Source organism: Protopterus annectens, chromosome 13.part0 (genome assembly GCF_019279795.1).
Source record: "Protopterus annectens isolate FY-2018-M chromosome 13.part0, PAN1.0, whole genome shotgun sequence".
NCBI lineage: Eukaryota > Metazoa > Chordata > Ceratodontiformes > Protopteridae > Protopterus > Protopterus annectens.
This window is the reverse complement of record NC_056747.1, coordinates 107722848-107745789: the sequence shown is the minus strand read 5'-3', so window position 1 is coordinate 107745789 and position 22942 is coordinate 107722848. Positions and strand designations below refer to the sequence as shown.

Below are 22942 nucleotides of genomic sequence, written 5' to 3'. Positions count from 1 at the left end.
TTAAAGGTGAGTGACATTAGCAGCAGTGATAAAGGAGGGCAATGTAAAATGGAGTGAGTGGGAATTGCCTCAAAATCATTCACCTACAAACAGGCACACCTTTACATTTGACAGGACTGAGATAAGGATTGCTACATAAATAGTTATTGGTACTCTGCTGTTACACAGTTATCACAAGCACAACAGAGCCTATAGTGCTAACAGCTAACAAAAGGAATTTGTAAAGTGACAGACTGTAGCACATGTTCTGATATCGGGATGTGTACTGAGTGGGGATGGATGGAGTAAAACAGTAATTTCTTCACACACACACACACACACACACACACACACACACACACACGCGCACACACACACACACACACACACACACACACACACACACACACACACACACACACACACACACACACACACACACACACACACACACACACACAGTTGCCAAGACTGAGATTCAAAACCCTACATATCTACTTATTTGCTTTAGTATGTTATGCATTTATTGCATGAGCTATTGAGCTTACAGTTCTGAGGCTTGTTGAAAAGTACATCTAAGGTGACATACATCAGCAGATAGTGTAGAGTGGGACTACTGGATGTGCACTAGGTGGGAAAAGCTTCATAATGGTACACTCTCTCTCACTGTCTGTCTCTCTTCCCCATGTGTATGTGTGTGCATGTTTGAATTATTGTAGTACGCTGGCCTTAGATATGTGTGCGTATCACACAAAACAGATGGAGATTTACCACATATCTGCCACCTACAGCTGGTTGTGGGTTTTCCTGTCCAGTGTGTGTGTGTGTGTGTGTGTGTGTGTGTGTGTGTGTGTGTGTGTGTGTGTGTGTGTGTGTGTGTGTGTGTGTGTGTGTGTGTGTGTGTGTAGACCAAACAGTTTACATTTTGGTGTTGACTGCATGAACATGTGCAGATAACAGATATCTTTGGTCCACTGTGGTGTCAGACATGGGCTTTCTCCAAGTGTAGAAGCATGCCCAGTATGATCTTCTGTATTGAATGTAGGGATTCACATGCCCAGTATGACCTTCTATATTGCTTGTGGGAATCCGTTCCAAGGAGAGTTGTACTCCAGTTCAGGATTTTGTGTGCTACAGCTACACCTAGCAAGCTATTTTTGCAGGATATCTGTAGATAGATTGCCGGCGGTAGCGTTACCTCACAGCAAGAGGTTCTCCCGTTCGATTCTTGGCTTGGCTTGGGAGTGCCTTCTGTGTGGAGTCTGCATGTCCTCCCTGCAGTTGGGTAGCGTTCGAAAGACATGCGTGCGTAAATGGGCACGCCTTCGTTGAAGGTTGGGCGACGAGCTGGCACCTCGGTGTTTCGTAAAAAAATCTACTGCCAATCATTAGCAGACTGGAGTTCCCCTGTGGCGACCTCTTACCGGGGAAAAATTCGAAAGACAAACAACAACAATCTGTAGATAGATTGCCAATATGGAGACACAATTGGTCCAAAAATGGGGGGATAGTGTGTGTAACTAACCTTCCTATTACTGCCTGTGTTGCTTGTGTAACTTGTTCTGTTTTAGCATAGATTTTTGGACATATGTACTGTTTTATAGTGTAATGTATTGTGTCATCAACTACTGACAGATATCATTGCTCACAGTTGTTTACCAGGGAAATACAAGAGCAATGAAGCAGAGACCAATATTGTGAGGCAAAGACTAGATATTGTGGCACAATCCTGCCATTGAGGAGGGGTAGCTACAGACAACTGAGTGATGGATCTGTGTAACTGGTCCATCACGTTGGTGCTATGCTGGCTGGGGATCCCCTTCTTATGCATTTCTCAACTTAACTGTATGGCCATATCCTGTTGTGGGCATACCTCTCAGCTGTACAGATTTGGCCAGGTTATCCAAAGGCAGGACTCATATATCTGGTCAATTTCCCTTCACATTGTGGTTTACAAGCAGGTTTGTGGTTATGCAATCATGAGTCTGCATTCAGGGGGAAGTATGAGCAGACATTTGAGTTTCAGACTTCACACACTTCATGATATCCATTTATGCCCCCCCCCCTGTAATTCTATCCTCATCCCAACAGTATGGGAGCAATATTTCAGATGTATTTCTACAGTGTGACCTTTATCACAGAAGTATTTATGTCTTGGCCCACAATTCTTCAAAAGGACATGGAGAGGCATGCTACTGGCATTTGTTAGCATGGCCTTGCATTTTTCTGCTTAATGTGTTATGTTGTTAGTTAGGACCCTATGACATTCCATATGATGGCACTATGGGTGAAGCATATGATGGCACTATGTGTGAGCCATGGGCATTTGCCAGAGACCTATAGGCCACATGAGAGTGATGCAGGCCACTGCATTTTGTCACTCATACATTACCAGGCTGCAAGCCAGTGGATTCCCTTGGGGTGACATGGACAAGTGGGTGAGGTGTTCCTGGCAATCCTTCTAGTTCATAGTGATGCATCAGTCTGGATGTGTGCAGGGTGCTGCTTATGGTTAGGGACACACCTGCATGGGACACCATCTCAGCATGCTGCATCCTGTGTGTATTCCATAAAAGAAGTGTGATGATTCTGTAATCATTCCCAACAGCAAGGATATGACTGATAAAATACCTGTGGCTGTTGGGGGGGGGTGGACTGAGTTCATGTATGATATGGAAGCTTATGGCACCTGACTCACATTTATAACTGGGACCCTCTCCTTCTCCTGCCTTGTATGTGGACATCAGCAGTGTGTCATTACTTTATAACTGTGGCTTTTGTGGGCTGCCAGTGATTGGGCAGACAACCAGTATTCCATATTAGAGGGAAAACTAATGTGATGCTAACCTCTATATTTAATTCCAAAGGTGTGTGCAGTTCAGAGTTACTTTCTAGGCACTGCATAGAGTACTTCCACCTGTGTACTGTTTCTATGTATGGATCCCTGCTCATAGCCTGTCCAGCTTTATGATGGTGACAGATATTGACATCTGGACAGTGAATTACATGAGGCTCCTAATAGACTATCATCTACCCGAAGAGGAATTATTAAGGGAGAAAGTGACTGAAATGCATGCAGCTATTAACTTAAAGTATAATACTTTAAAAGCAACCATGGGACTTGACAGACTTATGGACAATGTTTTACTGTATGAAAAGCGTTTAATTAATCAAAAGAAAACTAAAATAGAGAGAGATGTTATCGATTTTAAAAATGGCCATGTCTTTACTTGGCCTAGAACTGTTTTGACTGATGGACACTTTAAGAAAACAGGTTCCAATGTTGTAAATGAGACCAATACTAATAATAATGGCAGTATGTTAGTAGTAGATAGCCATGATATTATCAATAATGTTGAAACTTTACTAACAAATAATGAAGCTGTAAATAGTGTCAATGATGTAACCAATAATGTGAATTTATATCCTACTATTGTGCAAACTAATGGAAAGGGAAAGAATGGTGAAAAAAGTTTGGACACGAATGTAGTGAGTATGGTTAACTCTGCTCATACTAAGAATGGAAATACACCAGTGGTTAGGAAAAAGGTGGTTTCTATTGATAATGGAAAGGATGGAGACATGAACACCTTTATACGTGAAGTCCCTTTCCCAATACACTCCCCCCGGCTCAGAGGAAGATCTCGTTCCATGAGCAGGGGGAGGCAAAAAAGGAAATTGGTAGAGACAGATCAGGTGGGACCCACCATAAAAAAGATGTGGGCGAAGAAAGGGAATCTTTAGTTATTAACCTATCATGTAAGGAACTCGATGTATATGAGAAACAGGTATTAAGTAAAGGCCTCTCCTTTATACCCAGTAGGACTAGTGAGTTGACGGACTCTATTATAGATATTAAGATGTTCGTTAGGAACATACAATTAAAACTTAACTTTGGACAGATAGGCAAAGATAGAGTAATAGAACACTTCAAACCAGTGAGTACTTACATACCAACATTACATCCTGTGCTTGATACTTTCTCCAGGCTGGTTGAAAATGATTTACATTCATATTATTCCAAGGAAAGTAAGAAAAAGAACAATAAAAATAATTTGACATCCTTACAGAGAAAAGCATTACAAGTTTTAAAAAATGACAACACGGTTGTGATAATGCCAGCTGATAAAGGTGGCCCGACTGTTGTCATGGATTTTGATCATTATTTAAACAGCATGGAGTTGATGTTAAGTAGTGATGGATTTTATATGAAGCTGAATATTAATGAAGTGATGGTCAAAATATTTAGGGTTTATGATACTATAGATGATTTGTATAGAAGTAAATTAATTAATAAAGACTTCTATAAATTTCTAAAGGTAGATCATCCTTTGATTCCTATTTTAAAAGGCCTTCCAAAAGTTCATAAAGATCCGGAGAATCCCCCGATGCGACCAATAGTATCAGGTAGGGGGTGGCTGACTGAACCTTTCTCTTTGTTTGTTGAATATCATCTGAGAACAGTAGTAGAAGACAACTCTAATATTTTAAAGGACAGTAAACATTTTTTACTTGACCTCTATGATTATTTGTCTGGTGTGGATGATAATGCTGAGTATTTCTTGGTCACTCTTGATGTGAAAAGCTTATTTACGGTCATACCCAATGCTATAGGTATAGATAGTGTTCAAAATTATTGAAGAAAGTATACAGATATGGATATTCAGTTGATAGAGCTTTTGGCTTTGTTCTTAGAGATTATTCTAGAGAACAACATTTTCCTTTTGAAGATAACATGTACATTCAGAATGATGGCGTAGCTATGGGCACTTCTTGTGCCAATAGCTACGCCAACATTGTTATGGCTGAATGGGAAAGGGAGAGTTTGTTCCCTTCCATGTTATTCCAACAGAATGTTACTTTCTATAAGAGGTTTGTGGATGACCTCTTTTTGGTGTGGAGGGGAAGTGAGACCCTATTACAAGAATTCGAAAGGAATATTAATAAATTAACTGATTTCCTGTGTTTTACTATGAGTTATTCTAGAGAATTTCTTTCTTTCTTAGATGTGAACATTATTAAATTAACAAATGGCATTGTCAATACATCAGTACATAGGAAGGCATGCTTCAGGAACACTCTGCTACATAGGGGTAGTATGCACCCGAAGCACATCTTTGACAATGTCATAAAAGGCCAGATTATGAGGGCCTCCAGGCTCAATCCATCAGAGAGTGGCTTTAGCGAAGAAATAGTAGGACTCAGGTCCAGATTATTGGATAGACATTATAATGAAGGTGAAATTGATAGGACTATTGAAGATGTCTATAGTATGAGAGATACGACGACATGACCGTATTTTTCTAGTAGGATTAATATAGATACACAAGAGAATTTTAATGGTAAGGAAACAGAACACAGGGGTGCTCTGATTAGTTTACCTTTGTTTTATACCAAAGATGTATTTAACATTAAGACCATCATAGGTAAACATTGGCATGTATTAGGTATAGATGATGGTATCAGTTCTTTGGTTGGTGAGAGACCTAGGTTCAGTTATAAAAATAAAATGAATCTAAAAAGAATTTTATGTCACAAATCCCGAAATGAATGTTTAACACATCTTACTAATACGGTCCCTTGTTATAGTTGTAATCAGTGTGATTTCATCAACACTAGCACAACTTTTGAACAACCGGTCTCAGGTAGAATTTTTAATTTTTTCACAGGTACTACATGCAGAACAGAAAATGTGATTTACCTAGCCCAGTGTTGCTCCTGCACAGCGTTTTACATTGGTAAAACGAACAGGCAGCTCAGAGAAAGGATAAGGGAGCATGATTATTGTATGAGAATAGGAGATGAACGTAATGCCCTGGCTAAACATTTTAAGGCTAGGGGCAACACACACAAATTTAGTTTTTTTGTTTTACAGACTGTTAATAGTACCCCAAGGGGAGGTGATTTAGAAACTCATACCTTAGAATTAGAGACTAGGTGGATCATTAGATGTAAGGCTGACCATCCCCCTGGTCTCAATGATAAAGTCAGCCTGTATCCGTTTTTAAGAAAAAGGAGAATAGGTAGAACCCTGAAGTATTGAGCTTCAAGGTCCCTATTAATTTTTAGTAATGTTTTTTAATGATGTTCTTGTAAATGGAAACTTTTAGGTAATTAGTGTGTTAGATGTGTACATTACTTGGATTTTATTTGTTTTATCTTTCATTGTTTATTGATATGAATTTGAGTGTATTGTGAGCAGGAATTTTTTATTTTCGACAGATCTGCTGATGTTATTTCAAGAAGCGTTAAAATGCGATGATATGATATAGCAAAATAGCAGTTTGGCACCATCTTGTGGGATAACAATGAATTACATCGCAATGAACATAACATCAAATTTCATTTGAATGAATGAATTGATATAAATTTTTAAATTTTTATTATGTTCAGTTTAATATATATTTTATATGTATGTTTTACTGCACTTTATCTAATACTGATTATTTTTTATGCACTATATATAATATGCATTTAAGAAAGTAATAGGTATTATATTAGCGGAACACCCTGTGATGAGTTCCATTAATTGTTTGATTGATTAATTATACGCATTATATATGGGCTGTGTGTTTAGAGTAGTTTGTACAGTCTGAAGAAGCCCTTTTGGGTGAAAGCGTTAACTGGAGTTAATAAAGGACGTTCTGGTTTACGAAGATCTTGACTGGTTTGATATATCACTTGGTTCTGCTGGTATCTTTTGATTTTCGCTGATGTGAATTCGAATTTTTTAGCAAGCTGACACGTTCCTGCATATGACTGTTTTGCTGACATTATTTAGTTTGATTACAGGAACATTGCTTCTCTGTTGGGACTTTATTTCTGCTTGGATTGTTAAAAATGCATGTTCACAATCGAAGCCTTAGACATTTGAAATGTTTGTGAACATTTGGGAGTTAAAGCACATAAGTCCCTGATATCCACATAGTGATCTCAAACATGATAGAATGATTCAGGTGATAAAGAATCTGATGAAGAATACAGGAACTGAAAAAAGGCACTATTACATGCCTATATTACAATACAAAAATTCTCTTCCTGCAGAGAATACAAGTGTCATCTACACATTTACTAATGGGCTGAATGCTTGAAAGTCAGCTTTCCATCCCGCCAGTACTACTGTTACCAGTGAATCAAAACCAAGGTACTCTGTTTAAATGCTGAAGTAAAGCTAAACAAAAACTATATTAGACACGCAAAAATAAATGTCAGTGAAAAAGGGAATCAGATGCCAGTAAATGTGTAAGAAGTCATTTTAACAAAGGAAGCACCTGGAGAAATATCTAAATGCAAAGCACAAATTCTCATTTTTACAGAAAGAAAAGAACATATTTATCCAAAAGCAAACAAGCTTACTGTTTCAAGAAACAGACCAAAACATGCCAGTCTCTGTATCAATATGTCAGAGAACGAGAGCCTACGGTGGTACATCTCCAGATAAGTCAGAAGTGTATGCTGGGGGTGAATCCAAAATTCCATAATCAAAACAAGTGAGAACCACGTTAGAGTAAGCCAATATATCCAGGACTGACTAAGAAATAAAAGCTGAGAAAATCATTCAAACAGAACTTCAGATATTATCAGTTTAAGAGACTGCATCATATCCCACACACACACTGTCCAAGTTTGAAAGACAATTGTGGAAGCCAGCAGCTGCATGATACAGAGATTTTATCATTCTTTGTGATAACAGTCAGAGACTGAAAAGTTGACTGAAATGGCATAAATGAATAGCTAAGCAGTTACTAAACATGTATCGTACAGCCCTTAGCATGCTAGAATAGCAGCATACTAGTAGAACAATGGAAGAGAATGTACATATAAATACCTCAAAGACTATTTACTAATGTTAATTGTAACCTTATTTTCTAGCAGAATGATGATCTAGGTAATGAACAGTATAGTTTTAAATACTGAGTGTACTGTTATTGGGTAATGCTTGTTACATGAATAATGCTACTAAGTAATGCATGTCACATGATCACTGCCTCCTTAAATGGTTGAGCTGTTTGCTTCAAGTAGGAAGCAAACTGCCATGTCCCAGTTTCTTCATTTAGCCTTTCTGGCAAAGTAACAAGCAAATATTGGAAGACTAGCCTTGGCAATGAAACAAAACTGTCTGACTGTCTCCTTTGTGACTGACTGAATGACTGACTGTATGCCTTTTTGCGGTAAAAACAAATGATAGATATTGACCATGTACAGTGAACTAGGGCCATTAATGCTCAACAAAAGTTGTATTTCTTTGTATAATTGTCTTTTTAATGTGCCCAGGTATCACTGACTACATTCCACCATAAATTCCAGACTGTTGTTTAATCTGCTTCAGAACTGTCAGTGCCCTAGGCTAAAGTGTTCCAAGAATGAAAACAGCAGAGAGATATACATCATTTTCACCTTACCTTAATGACCAAGTAAATGTCTGAAGACAGGTTAGTCACAGAAAAAATAGCTGAAGTAATATAATTGGCCTGTTCAGAACTGGGCTCCAATTGGCAACAGGACCTCATCTCAGAGGAGTTCAGATCAACATAAAAATTCTCTGAAATCTATAAAGGAAAGCAAGAAAACTATAAACATATATACCCAAAATCGTTTAGTCTAATGAAAAGATGTATAGAAGTGGCAAGATCTAATACAATAGTCAGAATAAGGAATTCACATATTTCTAAAGTTTAATTCATGTTTGATGTTACTGACTTTTTGCCATTATACACAAGAGTTATACTAGCTCCTTGCTGCATTTCCTAACAGAGCAGCACTGACTGACTCAATAATTTAAGCAGCTGCAATTCATAATAGCAGCTACTAAAATGACTGCCAATATGATGATTGTAGAGAACAGCAATCTTGGAATACATAGTAGAAATCCCATACAAGTGCAACCAAACTCCGAGAACTTTAATTGCACCCACTGTAACAAAGTACAAGTACTTGCAGCCAAAAAAGAAAAACAATGCAGACACACACACACACACACACACACACACACACACACATTTTGAAATACAGTTATTGCGATATTTGTGAGATGAAAAGAAAAAAAATAAAAAGCCATATGTTATCAATCAAAAGTAATGCAAAACATGAACCAATCACGATTTAAACAGCAACAGCATTTTTGCACTGCTCAGTTTCTAATCCAGGCATGAGTGGGGTGCAACTTCCCTCAACATTCACTACATCTTTAGATCCACATATAAAAACTGTGTAACATTTTTTGTCATCCTTCCGGGGATGGGGGTAATCCACTCCCTACATGCATGGTCCTGTAAATGAATCTGAACTAGAACGGTTATGTATTTTCAGCTGTAACACAGGTATGTATCTCAATCTGCAGACATATTTTGCCAGACCATATGTGTGAATGCACATATAAAAAATGCAAAACTTTTTTTTTAATCTGATAGAGAGGTTAAGGGGGTAGCAACCCTCCTCATATTCATGGTCCTGCAACTCAAACTAAAAGAGACTGTATTTTAAGCTGTAACTTGGGGAGGTATCCTAGTCTATATAGATCTATTTCCAATACATTAATTTGAGGGGGGGGGGTCCCGTTCAACTCCCCTCCCTTATACGTAAAAAAAAAGTACACTTATGACACTGGCAAGGGGTTGAACCTTTCATTAATAATTAGACAACAAATCTGTGCCCATTTTAGAAGCATAATGTTAGTTACATTACAAATCACACCAGGATCTTTTTTTTTCTTTATTGAATTATTCAGGTTAATGAATAACTTGCGGTGTTCTATAATATGAAATGCAACAATAATGAAAATGGCAGCACAAACCATCCTTGCTGTCAGTCATGAAGCCTTTGCCTACAGCTTCAAAAACACTGGGAGTTACTTGTCAGTCATCACTAACACTGGCTGCAAGAACCAATCAGCACCTCAAGGAGAATGCCGGTCACGCCTCTTAACAGCTTGTAGCTTGGGCAGCCACTATCTTTGTTGTGCCCTTGAGTGATGAATTAGTTTTATAAATCAAAAAGCTGGTCAGGATTCTGTAATGGAGTATTTATTTTTAAGGTAAATACAGAACATATTAACAATTGGAGTTCTACTGCTTTAATGAATACAAATTTAAAACCAGTAATAAAATCTTCAAGTACAATGTTGGATAAAACTTCCAGAGTGTACATAAAAATTTCAAAAATGTGGACGAGAAGGGAAAACTATTACCAAATGTATTCGTGTGTAGTTAGATGATTGTGAGGAAGGAAATAAGGTTCATAAAAAGGTAAGTCTGTTATAACAATGCTAATCATAAATTGGTATAGAGTAAAAGGTTAGGGAATAGAAGACATATGGCAAGATGATGATGAAATTTGGTTTTGTGGGAGAATCTTAAGCTTGGAGATATGTTAAGCAAAATGACCTTCAACACTGCTGTTATGCATTTGCCACTTTTATCAGTTTGGGAGAAATCTAGGGGAAGGACATTATACAGGAAGTCTAGTGGGAATAGCAGAGAGTACCAAAAGGTTTTGCTTACATGGATGCTGTGTGCATGAATTCAGTTAAATAGACAGTATTAGAAGTATATTCAATTTTTACAATAAATTTGTGGAAAAAGGAGAAATATTACAAAAAAGGAAAAAAAAAACACAAAACAAACATGTTGCAAAAATAAAATTTAGGTTTCTCAGAAAGTGTGGACATTTTACCTTATTTTGCATACAGGGGGTGTGCAACTGCCAACTCATCTAGCCAATTACCCCATTCCTCTCTGCATATTCCTTAAGTGGGTGAGAGCCAGTTGAAGCATGACTATCATCCAGCTAGCCAAACAGATCTCTTATGTCCTACTGTTCTCTGAGCACAATCACAAGATCTCAGAATGTAGATGGATATTGGGGTACTACATGTCTTGTGACCCACTTCCATGAGTGATGTCATGCCCATAGCACCAAACCATTGTAAACATATCTGTGGTCCCACCATGAATTTTAGGAGGAGAGCATATCCCAAGCCATGCACCTTTAACACTACCCCCTTGGGAAAGGTAAGCAAGTTCAGCCTCATCATTCATGTTGGCTGGGGGTGCCTGGGTTGTTGCTCAAACCCATGTTATTTGAGTCATACTCAGGACTGCATCCATGTACACCAAGAAACTTGTGCACGTTTCAATTAAACACCTAAATATTTATTTTTTCTGTAAATCAATGTATGGAAGGGTAGGTGGTTATGTGTATGCTTAACAGATCTATAAATTTAAATTAAAAGTATCAGCCCACTTAAGTTACTTTTGTCTATATGGTTATGACTGCAGCAGTCATATTAAGGAGACTGATGCGTACCTACAGCCTCATGCCATAGGCCTTTTGTCAAATGCTGACTTAGGGGTGATTACTCTGTGCATTGTAACTTACTGTAGCTTTCTCCTTTTTGGTCCCTCATATATATTTAACAAATTACTTTTTTAATACTTGCACAATTGCCATTTTTATCAATGCAATAATCCAGACAATTTGTGATTGTAAGAACAAAGCAGATAATTTCCGTTCTATCAGCAAAACCTCAGTTTCTAGCTCTGGTCTTCTTAAGTCTATTTAATCGCTGGCACAGATACATATAAGAAACATTCAAGCAGTGTAACTTTCTGCTTTTGACTTTCATACAACCATTCATTTATCTTTCGGCTATTTTTTTCTACTGAACTATCCCAGCCAGGTGCTGGGCTTCTCTCTCTCTCTCTCCCTCTTTCTTTCTCTCTCTCTCTTTCTCCAAAAGATCCCTGATATTACACTTTTTTTCCTTATACCTCATTGCTGACTTCCTGGCTAACTTCCATATAGTATGCTTGCAGGGGTCATTTCCTTATGTACATTTGTTTGCTTTTATACCAGTATGCCTTTTCTTCTCTTTTTGATAGGTTTTCCATTTCTGCAATCTCTCTTACTGTAGAAGTCACATTCTTTTCCAGCTGTAGTCTTAAAGGATGTGGGCTGGTGTGAGAAGAGGGGTACAGATGTATCATCCATCAATTTTAACATAAATGGGTCTGAGTTTGTGTAAGTGGTTTATATACATGCTCATGTACATATTATAATAAACCAGAAATTGCTTCCTAAGCTGTTAAACTATAAGTATCCTAATATTTTATCATTTAAAACAAGGTGTTTTGAAAATGAAAAACTTAAAAGGTGATTAGGGAGATAGCCATCTTAAGTAGTGCATTAAAAACAGCAAGAATTTTAATGAATTCATTTAATAAAATTTTAGCAGAGTTATGCATCTTAAAAGCAGAACTTTCTCAGACCAAAATATATCATGATGTATATGTCTGCCTGCTCATAAGTTAGTTTCTCTCCAGAAGAGACACTGATTACCGTACCCTGCTCTTCATTTAGCCTATTATACATAGTTTTCTCTCGTTCTCTCCTTACGGTTTTGTTAGCCTGTTCCTCAGTTTCACAAGCTTTCTGGTGTAAATCACCTGGACACTCTGCAGTTTGACCAAACAAATGAATAAATGTAGCAGTTCATGAAGCATCTAAAATTACTTGTCTCCATTCCATTCTCCTAATGATCAGAAAAGGATTTCAAAACCAACTGTACAAGCAGAACTGAAATTCAATTTCCAAAACTGAAAAGGACGAGAGTTTAATGCCTGTTGAGACTTTTATTTTCCAGCAGTAGTTTCAAAAGACTTACATTTTCAAATCAGACAAAAATGAGATATATAGAAATCATCTGTAAGAATTCTAATAAAATCTGCTCACTGTACCTTAATAATTTATGGTGGATTAAACTACTGAGGAAACATTTTTCGGAAAATTAACTTTTGTCTAATATTCATTTTTGAAGTTTCATTTCTTGCACTGATCTGCAATTTCAGCAAAATATATACGAGCATTACACGTATTTAGCCTGTTGTAAGATTATAATCTATAATGTGTCACCACACATTTTTATGAGGCGTTTCTTGGCAATGTAAAAAATCTGAAAATGCTCTCTGGCAACACTTTAGAATGATGCACAATGTGCTTCGACAAATAACTCAGAATGTTTGCTTTTCGACATACTAATGATGGCTTGCACTCAGAATCTGCTTGTCTATACTACATAAATATGTATAAACAGATGGCTGACACAAACCCTTGTGGTCAATATGCTGAGATGTTGCCAGATAGCCCTGAATAACTGATGTGACACTAAATATGTCATCAAGGTTACCCAGGAACATTAAGTTAGGCAAACAGATGGTAACCCCTGACCTAGCAGTTATTGGCACTAGCATACACAAATAAGTGCTCAAATCCTGACTGACCTCAGCATCCAACTCTCACTATAGTTCTCTCCATTACCTTGTTATACATCCATCTCCTCTACTTGTCTCTCTCACTAGTACTACCCCTCCTCTGTAGCTCACCTATCATCCACTTGGATATTACTATTCCTATAATGTCACTCTCTCTTTACACCAGATATATTACTGCAACCTGTCATCTCACCTATTATTGAAACCTGTATGTTGCTTCCTGCTGTTCAAATCTGGTTCTTAAAACTAATGCCCTGGCACAAAATGTTTATCATAATTGTTAATACTGTAAATATTGTATAGACCCCAGTGTTTGTTATTATCTTTTGTCATTTTCAATTCCTGCTTCTGAAAAGAATATGGCATTAGTGAGCCTTACTGTATTTTTCATTTGTTAAATTGCTTCTGTACTGTTACTATACTACATTGGAATAATTCTTTAGATTCTTATAATTGTCTCTTACTGTGCTGTTTTTATGTTATTTACTAGTATATAGTGGAGCTTTTCTCCTCGGGCCTCTGCTGAAAATGGACATGTATTCAGCCAGACTAGCCCGGTCAACAAATGTAAAATAAAATAAAATAAAATAAACATGCAAGTAAAACAAAACAAGTGAATATGTTTAAATTTACAACTGGTAATGCTTTACTGCAGCATTTTGACTTCAGACTAAACATTGTCATACAACAGCACTCATTAAATTCCATTTTATTTTATTGGCATTTGTTTACTGAGGTAGTCAGACTGAGCAGTGCACAGGGAGAAAAGCTGCACTATACAGATATCATGGACATCCTTTGTATTGCTTCATCATTTACAGTCAGTTTCATTCATGAGCAACAGTTCCATTATTCAGACATCCTTGATACGATTTGCAACACAACAGTTTTGACTGGAGGACATTTCTTTTAAATAAAATTGAACTTAAAAAGAAATTATTTTTTATACACGCTTCTGATCTTTTTCATCTTGCAGATTTCTTAGAATTCATATATAAATATGACAAGAGACAGAATAGACTACCTAGATGTTTCTCTAGAAAAGATTATGAAAAAGAGAACATTCATCGAAAAATACAGAAAAAAGAAATGCACTAATACATGTACCTGCATTTGATTCTTACACCAATGCACTGCACCAAAAATCGGTGTGAAAGGACAACTACTACGTAAACCGGATGATCTCTATTTGATGACTCCAATTTGAAGAAGAATGTGAACAGATATTCAACTTCTTCAACTTAAAAACACTTGCCGTATTGAATTCCTAAATTTAAATATAAGGAAATATAAGAGGAGTGTGGGCACAGCGGTCCTAATGCTAAGATGAAAAGACAGAGAGACTCAAAGGGTACAAACTTATAAAAGTAGGTAGTCAGGCAGAGATGATAATATGAAACATCAGATAAAGATGTATCACATCTGCATCAATTTCTGTACATTAATTTATTTTACTCAAAGTATAAATTGGACAAAATTTTGGTAATTGCATAGAATAAAAAATGAATGATATGTTGTTTGACAGAAATTGTTCAACAAGTTGTTACCATGATAAAATAGGAAAAAAAAGAAAGCTGTAAATATATTGACATAGGTAAAAGTTTTATCATCATAAATGGCAGTATTTTCAGAAAGTTAAATATAATTGCAATAGTAAAACAGGTGGTTTACCTAGCCATACCACCGCATTTTATTTGCATTTTATAAAATAGAAGAGATTAGTAGAAAGAATTAGAAAACACATTTACAAACATAAATGCAAAAAGAATGCAAAAGAATGGAGAAAACTATAGTAGCTAGACATATAGATGAAAATTTCAAAGTCATAGATCAAATAGGGTGTCCTGACTGAAAAAAAGAAGTTATGTCTTACCATAACATTCCATCTGAGTTGTTTCATCTTTGTTTATTCCTTACTCTTGGGATTCAATTCTGACCTCGGAACCGAGCCTGCCTTTTTTTTCAAACCTCTTGAGCTAAGATTTTACCCATCATTCCCTTCTCCCTGTTACCTCAGATCTAGTTTGCAGGTTGGAAAAATGAATCCAAGGCTACCTCTGATCAGACATGACCTAACAACTGGAAAGATGATTGGATGGCAAATAGGAAATTCACCTTGGAGATCACCTCTGTGGCTCTGCTCGGCAGTGGCACAGGAAAATAATTTTCTTGGGTGGCAAAAGCCAGGGTACCTTTTTGCTGGGCTTGTATAGGCCCCAGGGCCGATAGCCTAGTACCTACCTATGAACAAATGAGATCCACCAGAAACCTTCAGAGGGGGAAGGTGGGTGGGCCGTAATGAATAAACAAAGATGAAACAACTCAGACGGAACATTATGGTAAGACATAACTTCTTGATCTGATGTTGTTAGTCTTTGTTTATTCCTTACTTTTGGGACAGAGTCCCCAGCTATCTTGTTCCCTGGGTGGCCCTATGGAAGGACATTCCGGAGCACCATAGAACCAAAAGAAGCTCTGCCTCAGGAGACCAAGTCCAACATGTAATGAGCAATGAAGTTATGAGGCCTAGCCCAGATTGTGGCTGCACAAATGTCATTCAACAATGTTCTTGCATGGAAGGCTGCAGAAGATGACACTGATCTTGTAGTGTGGGCCTTTACTCTGCCAGGTAAAGGGGTACCATTCTTGCCATAAATGAAAGTAATACAATTTCTCAACCAAGTGGCTAAAGTAACTTTTGAAACTGGACAATCTAATCTGAATTCAGAAAAGGCCAAAAACAGCTGGTCAGATTTTCTATTAAATTTAGTCCTGTCTAGGTAAAAATGAATTTGTCTATGTACATCCAAGGTATTCAGGCAATATTTCCCTCTGTTAGAATGATTAGGGAAGAACACTGGCAAATCAATAGTCTGATTGATAGATAACTGAGAAACGACCTTGGGCAAGAAGGTCGGATTGGTCCTTAATGAAACTCTGTTCTTGTGAAAGATGAGGTAGGGGGGTTTGATAGACAAGGCCTGTAATTCAGAAATACGTCTGGCAGAAGTAATAGCAACTAAAAACAGCATTTTCCATGACAGATACTTTAGGTCACAGGTAGATGCAGGCTCAAAGGGAGAAGTTGTCAACCCTTGAAGGACTATGGCCATGTCCCAAGGTTGAACAGGTTCTCTGAATGGAGGCTTTAGTTGGGTTACGCCCTTCAGAAAGGTTTTACAAAGTCTGTGTGACATTAAGAAAGAGCCCTGAAAGCCATTATGAAAATTAGAAATCACAGCCAAATGAACACAAACTGTGGAGGCTGCTACCCCCAATTTAAAAAGGTCTGAAAGATATTCTAGCACAATAGTAAAAGGGTCCATTTCTTTATCTTGTAGCCAAAGAGAAAACCTCTTCCATTTGCTGCGGTAGAGTAGTCTGGTGGATGAGCTATGAGAAGCAATCAGGATGTCACGCACAGGGGAAGATAGCTGCCTGGCAATCATTGGAAGTGGATAAACCAAGCTGTCACTTTCAGGCTGGATAGGTTTGGATGAACCAGATTCTGCAGGTGAGAGATCAACTCTGGAGTTGGATTGAGAATCCATGGTCAATCTAGCAGATGAGGCCACAGGAAGGGAAACCAAACTTGTCAAGGCCAATATGGAGCAATGAGGATCACTTTGTTCTTCAACCGACATGCTTTCTTGAAGAACAGGGGAATGAGGGGTATTAGAGGATAGGCATATAGCAAACCAGAGGGCCAATCGTGGACTAGAGCATCCTCGGTGACTGTCCCCAAGGGAGGATCAGGGCAAAGTAGTTGCTGCACTTGTGACTGGCTGGGGATGCAAACAGGTTGCAGCAAGGCTGGCCCCAGCGGTCGAAAATCTTCTCCACCACTACAGGATTCAGAGACTACTTGTAAGGATTTAGAATGCATCTGCTCAACTTGTCCGCTATCATGTTGGAGCTCCTGGGAATATGCATTGCTATCAGAAAACGGTTGGAGGCTATCGCCCATTGCCATATTCTCATGGCCTCTCATCAGAGTGGGTATGATCTGGTTCCTCCTTGTTTGTTGATGTACCAGACTACTGCTATTTTATCTGACTGAATTGCAATAGTCCCTGATGGAAGGATCAATTGGAATGCTTGCAACACTAGTAGCACCGCCCTCTGTTCTAGGACACTGATATGCGGATGGGCCTCCATCTGTGACCAAGTGCCTTCAATTGTCTTTCCCTGAAACAGCCCCCACACCCCATCAGGGAGGTGTCCGTGGTCACTTTGGCATTGGGCTGATGAGGGGTGAAGGGGTGAGACCACTGGTGAGAGTTGTTTGACATCCACCAGAGCAGGTCCTCTTTGCAAATCTTGGTTATTCGAATTGGAAAATTTAAGGGGTGCTAGGATGGGTACCACTGAGTAAGGAGCAGCCATTGAAGAAGCCTCATGTGCAGCCTTGCTAGAGGGACTATGGTGATGGAGGCTGCCTTCGATCCCAGCAGTTGAAGAACGGATCGAGCTAGATTTTGTGAAAGTATTGCCTGAACCTGTTCTTTGATCCTCTGAAGTCTGTGATCTGGTAGAGAGGCTGTACAAGTCACTGTGTCCAGAATCACTCCAATGTACTCTAATAAGTGACTTGGAGTAAGGTTTGACTTCTTCCAGTTTATCGATATTCTGAGCTGCTGTGTGGTGTTTAGGGTGTAAGTCAAGGCCTGATCTAGTAGACATTTTGTTGGGGCAGTAATGAGCCAGTCGTCTAAGTAGGAAAACACCTGGAATCCTTGAAGCCGCAGGTGAGCTGTGAATACTGCCATGCACTTTGTGAATACTCTAGGGACTGTAGAGAGTCCGAAGGGCAGTACGTGAAACTGGTAATGACTGGCTCCCGCCCGAAAGTGAAGATATCTTCTTGAGCATCTTTTCACCTTTATGTGGTAGTACGCGTCTTGAAGATCTATGGAGCACATCCAATCGTCTTTTTCCAAAAGTGGAAGTACAGACTGAACTGTGACCATCCGGAATTTTTCTGTCTTTATGAATTTGTTTAGGGCACTGAGATCCAGAATTGGTCTCCAGTCCCCTCTCTTTTTTGGCACCAAAAAGAACCTTGAATAGAAGCCAAATCCTGTCTGGTCTGGGGGTACTGTTAGGATGACTCTTTTTGAAGCAGCTCTGATATCTCTATAGCTGCGGCTTTCCTTTGAATGGGTGGTACATCGGGTAAGCTTCTGGGTAAGGGGGGGTGAATAAGAAAGGAATATGATATCCTCTGGTGATGAGCCTTTATACCCAAGCATCTGTGGTTATGGTTTGCCAGGCTGAAGGGTACAAGGAAAAACGAACCCCAACTGCTTCCAGAGGAAAGCAATCGGGCTGCTGCTCAGGAGCACTGATAGGGCTGTCCAGAGAAAGATTCCCTGGAACCCCAGTTTCGCGGACCTCCCCTGCCCCAAAAGGGGCATCTTTCATTAGAGTTCCCCCCCTGCCTCTCGGGGAAGACTCAGCCTGAGAGTCAAGGAAAGGACCCTGAGACTTTTTGTGCCACATTTTCCCACTCTTCTGATTCCTAGAATAGAACCACTGAGAGAAGATAGATGGACAACCATGGCAGATAGGGTCTTACCATTCTGTTCACATCTGCCAATGTATCTTTTACCTTGGAGACAAAGTGTGTGGTCTCAATAGGGGTGTTAAGGAAGGAAGCCTTGAAGGGATCTGCAAAGTCACAAAGGCTATGCCTGCACCTGTAGCTCTCGCCACTCCCTCAGTAGTGTTTGATATCAAACGCATTGAGGAATTGGAAACCGATTCTAGGGTCGCTAACTGAGAGGCCACCTTGTCTTGGACCTCAGCAGAAACTGCTCCTGCCAAGTTTTCAGAGAGTTCACACACCAGGTCTCTCTGTAGCCTTGTGAAATGTGCCAGGAAGTTCAAGGACCTAACAGCAAAGGTCAATGGCACGAAGACTCGCTTCCCTAATCTGTCCACCACCCAGGAATCCTTATTGGGCAGGTGAACAGCCTGACTCTTCTCTGCCAGTTCCTTCTTTGTAGCAGCAGCCACCACCATGGCGTCTACTGGGAGACCTTTCAACCAATGGGGGCACTCTTCTGGGGGAGAAAGGATTTTGTCCAGCCTACAAGGTACGGCCTCCACAAAGTCCAGTGCCTTCCATGCAAGATGCACAATGAGATTGACAAGCTCATCAGCAGGTGGGGTAACCCAGGAGGTAGGGGGCTGGGCACAAAAAGCCTGCAGGAATACAGACTCCTCTGAGGAAGGATTAGAGGACTTCCATTCACCTCTCTGCTTTAAAATTTCAAGGATGTCACCAAAGGAAACCTCGTCAGAAGGTGAACGTGCGGACCCTTCCCCGTCATTGTAATCTGTCTTCGGTCACTGACTCTTCCATGGAGTCCATGTGCTGCTTCCACTTACAAGTAGTCTTGCGGTGGACTTCCTCAGTGGAAGACTCTGGGGAAGGCGCTGCAAAGATGGTGTCTCCAGGGGGAAAATGGCCCGAGACTCTTGCGCCCGGAGTCCGGGGGTTGTGACTTAAGACAGCTGAGGCTCAGAGGAAGTAGTAGTCTCTGACAGATACTGCCAAGAAGCACTGGCCAGTGTCCTCTTCAAGGCCGGGAAGGTCGGTCCACCCGAGGAGGGATGCCTCAAAACCCCCACAGAGGTCAAAGGAGTATAGGTAGGAGTCTGTGGAAAAGGGTGATCAACTCCAGAGGGGAGAGACACATTTGAAGGGGCAGGAATTCATCTGGCCAAAAGCAGCTGGTCTATAAGACGCACCACATCATGTTCAGAAAGGCTTCTGGTAGACCTCATTGAAAGCCCTGAAGGCGATTTGGGCCTGTCCAAAAAAGGGCTAGCAAGACCACTGAAAGAAGGTGTCTGAATAGGTAATGTCTGCACTGAAACTGGTGGTGTTTGTATAATCTGTGCCACTAAAGCCAGTGCAGAAGTGGTATGCACCAAAATCAATGGTGTGGAAGATTCCTGCACCGTGAACGGTGTTGTCAAAATTGGAGTTGTCTACACCGAAACCATCAGCACCGAAAAAGCCTGCACTGAAGAAATTGCCAGTGCTGAGGGAGTCTGCTCCGAGAAAACTGTCGGCACTGAAGGTGTCTGTGCCGAGAAAACTGTCGGCACCGATGACTGTGCCGAGAAAACTGTCGGTGCCAAAGATCTCTGCACTAAGACGTCAGTCGGTGCCAAAGATGACTGTGCCAATATACCAATGTGTGCCGAGAAAGACTGCACTGAACTAGTCGGTGCCATGGTAGTCTGCACCATGAAAGCTGAAGTCTGCATCGAAAGCAATGGTGTAGAGGGGCCAGCAGACATAATCGAAGACAGAGTCAAGTGAGTCGGTGACGAAGCAGCCACTGGCACCAACGACTCTGACAATTTAGCTTTTTTGTGTTTCAATTCCTTAGGGTCTCCAGAGGAAGACGATGGAAGAGACTTAGACCTTTTATGCTGTTTGAAAGGAGGAGAAGATTCCTGTGACCCAGAAACAGCCTCGCAGAAAAAGGTCTTAAGGAAACCCTTTAGTACTAGTTTATTTTTACGTTCGTTCAAAGTCCTGGTAGAAAAACCTTTACAAATCTGACAGGGCGGCTTCACTGTGAGATGAGGCAAGCCCAAACAGTAAACACACAAGTCATGCATATCAGAGTGAGGCAGTTTGTGTCCACACTCTGAATACCTCTTAAAGCCTGGACTCCCTTTCTTCTCAGACATTATATCCACAAAATATTCATAAACTAGGCGCACACACACACACTGTAGCAAGGCCCAAGTGAGGGCAAGGAAAGACTACCAACAAAGGTAGTAGAAGATACCAAAAAGATACAGGTAATAAAGTAAAAGAAGATACAACTTAATAAAGTCGAAAAACTAAGAATTCTGTGAGAAAAAAACTCAAAAAATTATCAAAATAAACACTTAGCTGGAGAGGAACGGCTCGACATGGCTGAACAGCAACGTGGCAAACTAGATCTGAGGTAACAGGGAGAAGGGCATGATGGGTAAACTCTTAGCTCGAGAGGTTTGTGGCTGACATGAGCTTGAAAAAAAGGCTGAGGTCGGAACTGATTCCAAAGAGTAAGGAATAAACGAAAATTAACAACATCAGATTAATAGTTACATTGGTTGCATATGAATCATTTGTTAAGGTAAAGAGAGCAGCCCAAAGAAAGGAAGGAGGGAAGAAGCAGAAGGAAGATAAAAGATATGAGATGACAGAGGCGGGTATAGTTGTGATAATAGTACATTAAGTTTCGTGCAGCAGCGAGTTATGGTATAACTTCATAGAGTTAGATTAGTTCCAGTTTATCCAGGGGTGGTGCAGGTGCACAGCCATTTATTTATCAGGTGCTGCTTAAGTTGAAATTAAAAGTCTTTCATGTTGCAAACTGTCCTTAAGTGGAGTGGGATGGTATTCCCGCTGTTAGTTATTCAGTGTAAATACAGGGAGTATCCTGCATTGTTGTTACTTTAGTAATGGAGAGTAATGACTTGTTAGTGCTGCATAAAGATCTTTTACTAGTGTAAGGTTAAATGATGGAGTGAAGAAATAGGAATTTTTCAGGGTTGTGCAGTAGTTTGTAAGTTGTAATTAACTGTATTGCGAGTTATACTATCAAAAGTCTCTATAGAGAGAGAGAGAGAGACACACACACACACACACACACACACACACACACACACACACACACACACACACACACACACACACACACACACACAAAATGTGTGTGTAAGCACAGATTTCTATAACTATGCTCAGCACTGCTACACAGCAGCTATAGATTTTTTTCAGATCATGACATGTCTGTACCCTTATAAGTTAATGTTACACACTATAGTCTGAATTTCATTTTGCAGCCCTGCTGTTTTCCCATCCTCTTCCACCATGCAGTACGTCTGTTTAGCTGGTTAGATATATTCAGTCTCCATTAGTCTCATCTGCAGCATCTTTCTCTGCACCATTCAAGCACCTGATTTGAAATGACTATTTTATCCCACTTTCCTTTATCTCAGCCAATAATATTCTTATTTCCTCTTCTGCTTTCTAAGTACACTCCTTTCACTTGTAACAACCCATCTTCCAACTTATTTATTCTACTGTGCTCATTTATCTTCAGCAGAAATTATGTTGTTATTTAATTACTTTTATGCTTTGTTGTCCCTCCTTCTGCTTTGTGGCATAATTTCTTTCACTTTCATTACATCGGCATTGCACATAAGTGGCTCTCTTTGGTGATCTTCACTTTCAGACACTTATGTGCAATGCTGAAGTGATATCTTTGGCGGTCTGACAAGAGCAGAATCTATACAAAAGCAACTGCTCATTGCTACAATGGTGCAGTGAGTTATTTTGCCACTCACTTTGCACTTGGCTCAAGTTGAGTTCTTGACTGTAACTTCCATGTGGAGTTTGCATGCCCTCGCTGTCTCTGTTTGGGTTTATCCATGTGGTGTGGTTTCTCCTGATATCCTAGACATAGATGTACTTGTCTGGAGGTGAGAGTGCAGTGCACGTGCACAAGTGCGTGTGTGTGTGTGTGTGTGTGTGTGTGTGTGTGTGTGTGTGTGTGTGTGTGTGTGTGTGTGTGTGTGTGTGTGTGTGTCAGTGCTCATCTTGTAGCAGGCATGGCTTGTCAGAGGCAGTGTGTGTGTGTGGGATTAAAAGTAACATGACAATTTTTTTCTTTTTATCT

The 22942-nt window shown here is 39.7% G+C and overlaps 1 protein-coding gene across 1 annotated transcript in view; it reads right to left on the bottom strand.

Annotated features, from left to right (window-relative positions):
- The window catches only part of LOC122787839 (dedicator of cytokinesis protein 7-like), a 4057077-nt gene that overhangs the window by 3569908 nt on the left and 464227 nt on the right, over positions 1-22942 (bottom strand). The window contains exon 9 of the mRNA XM_044054755.1: positions 8382-8528. Within this exon, the coding sequence (XP_043910690.1) occupies positions 8382-8528 (147 nt within the window). The remainder of the gene's footprint in view (positions 1-8381; positions 8529-22942) is intronic.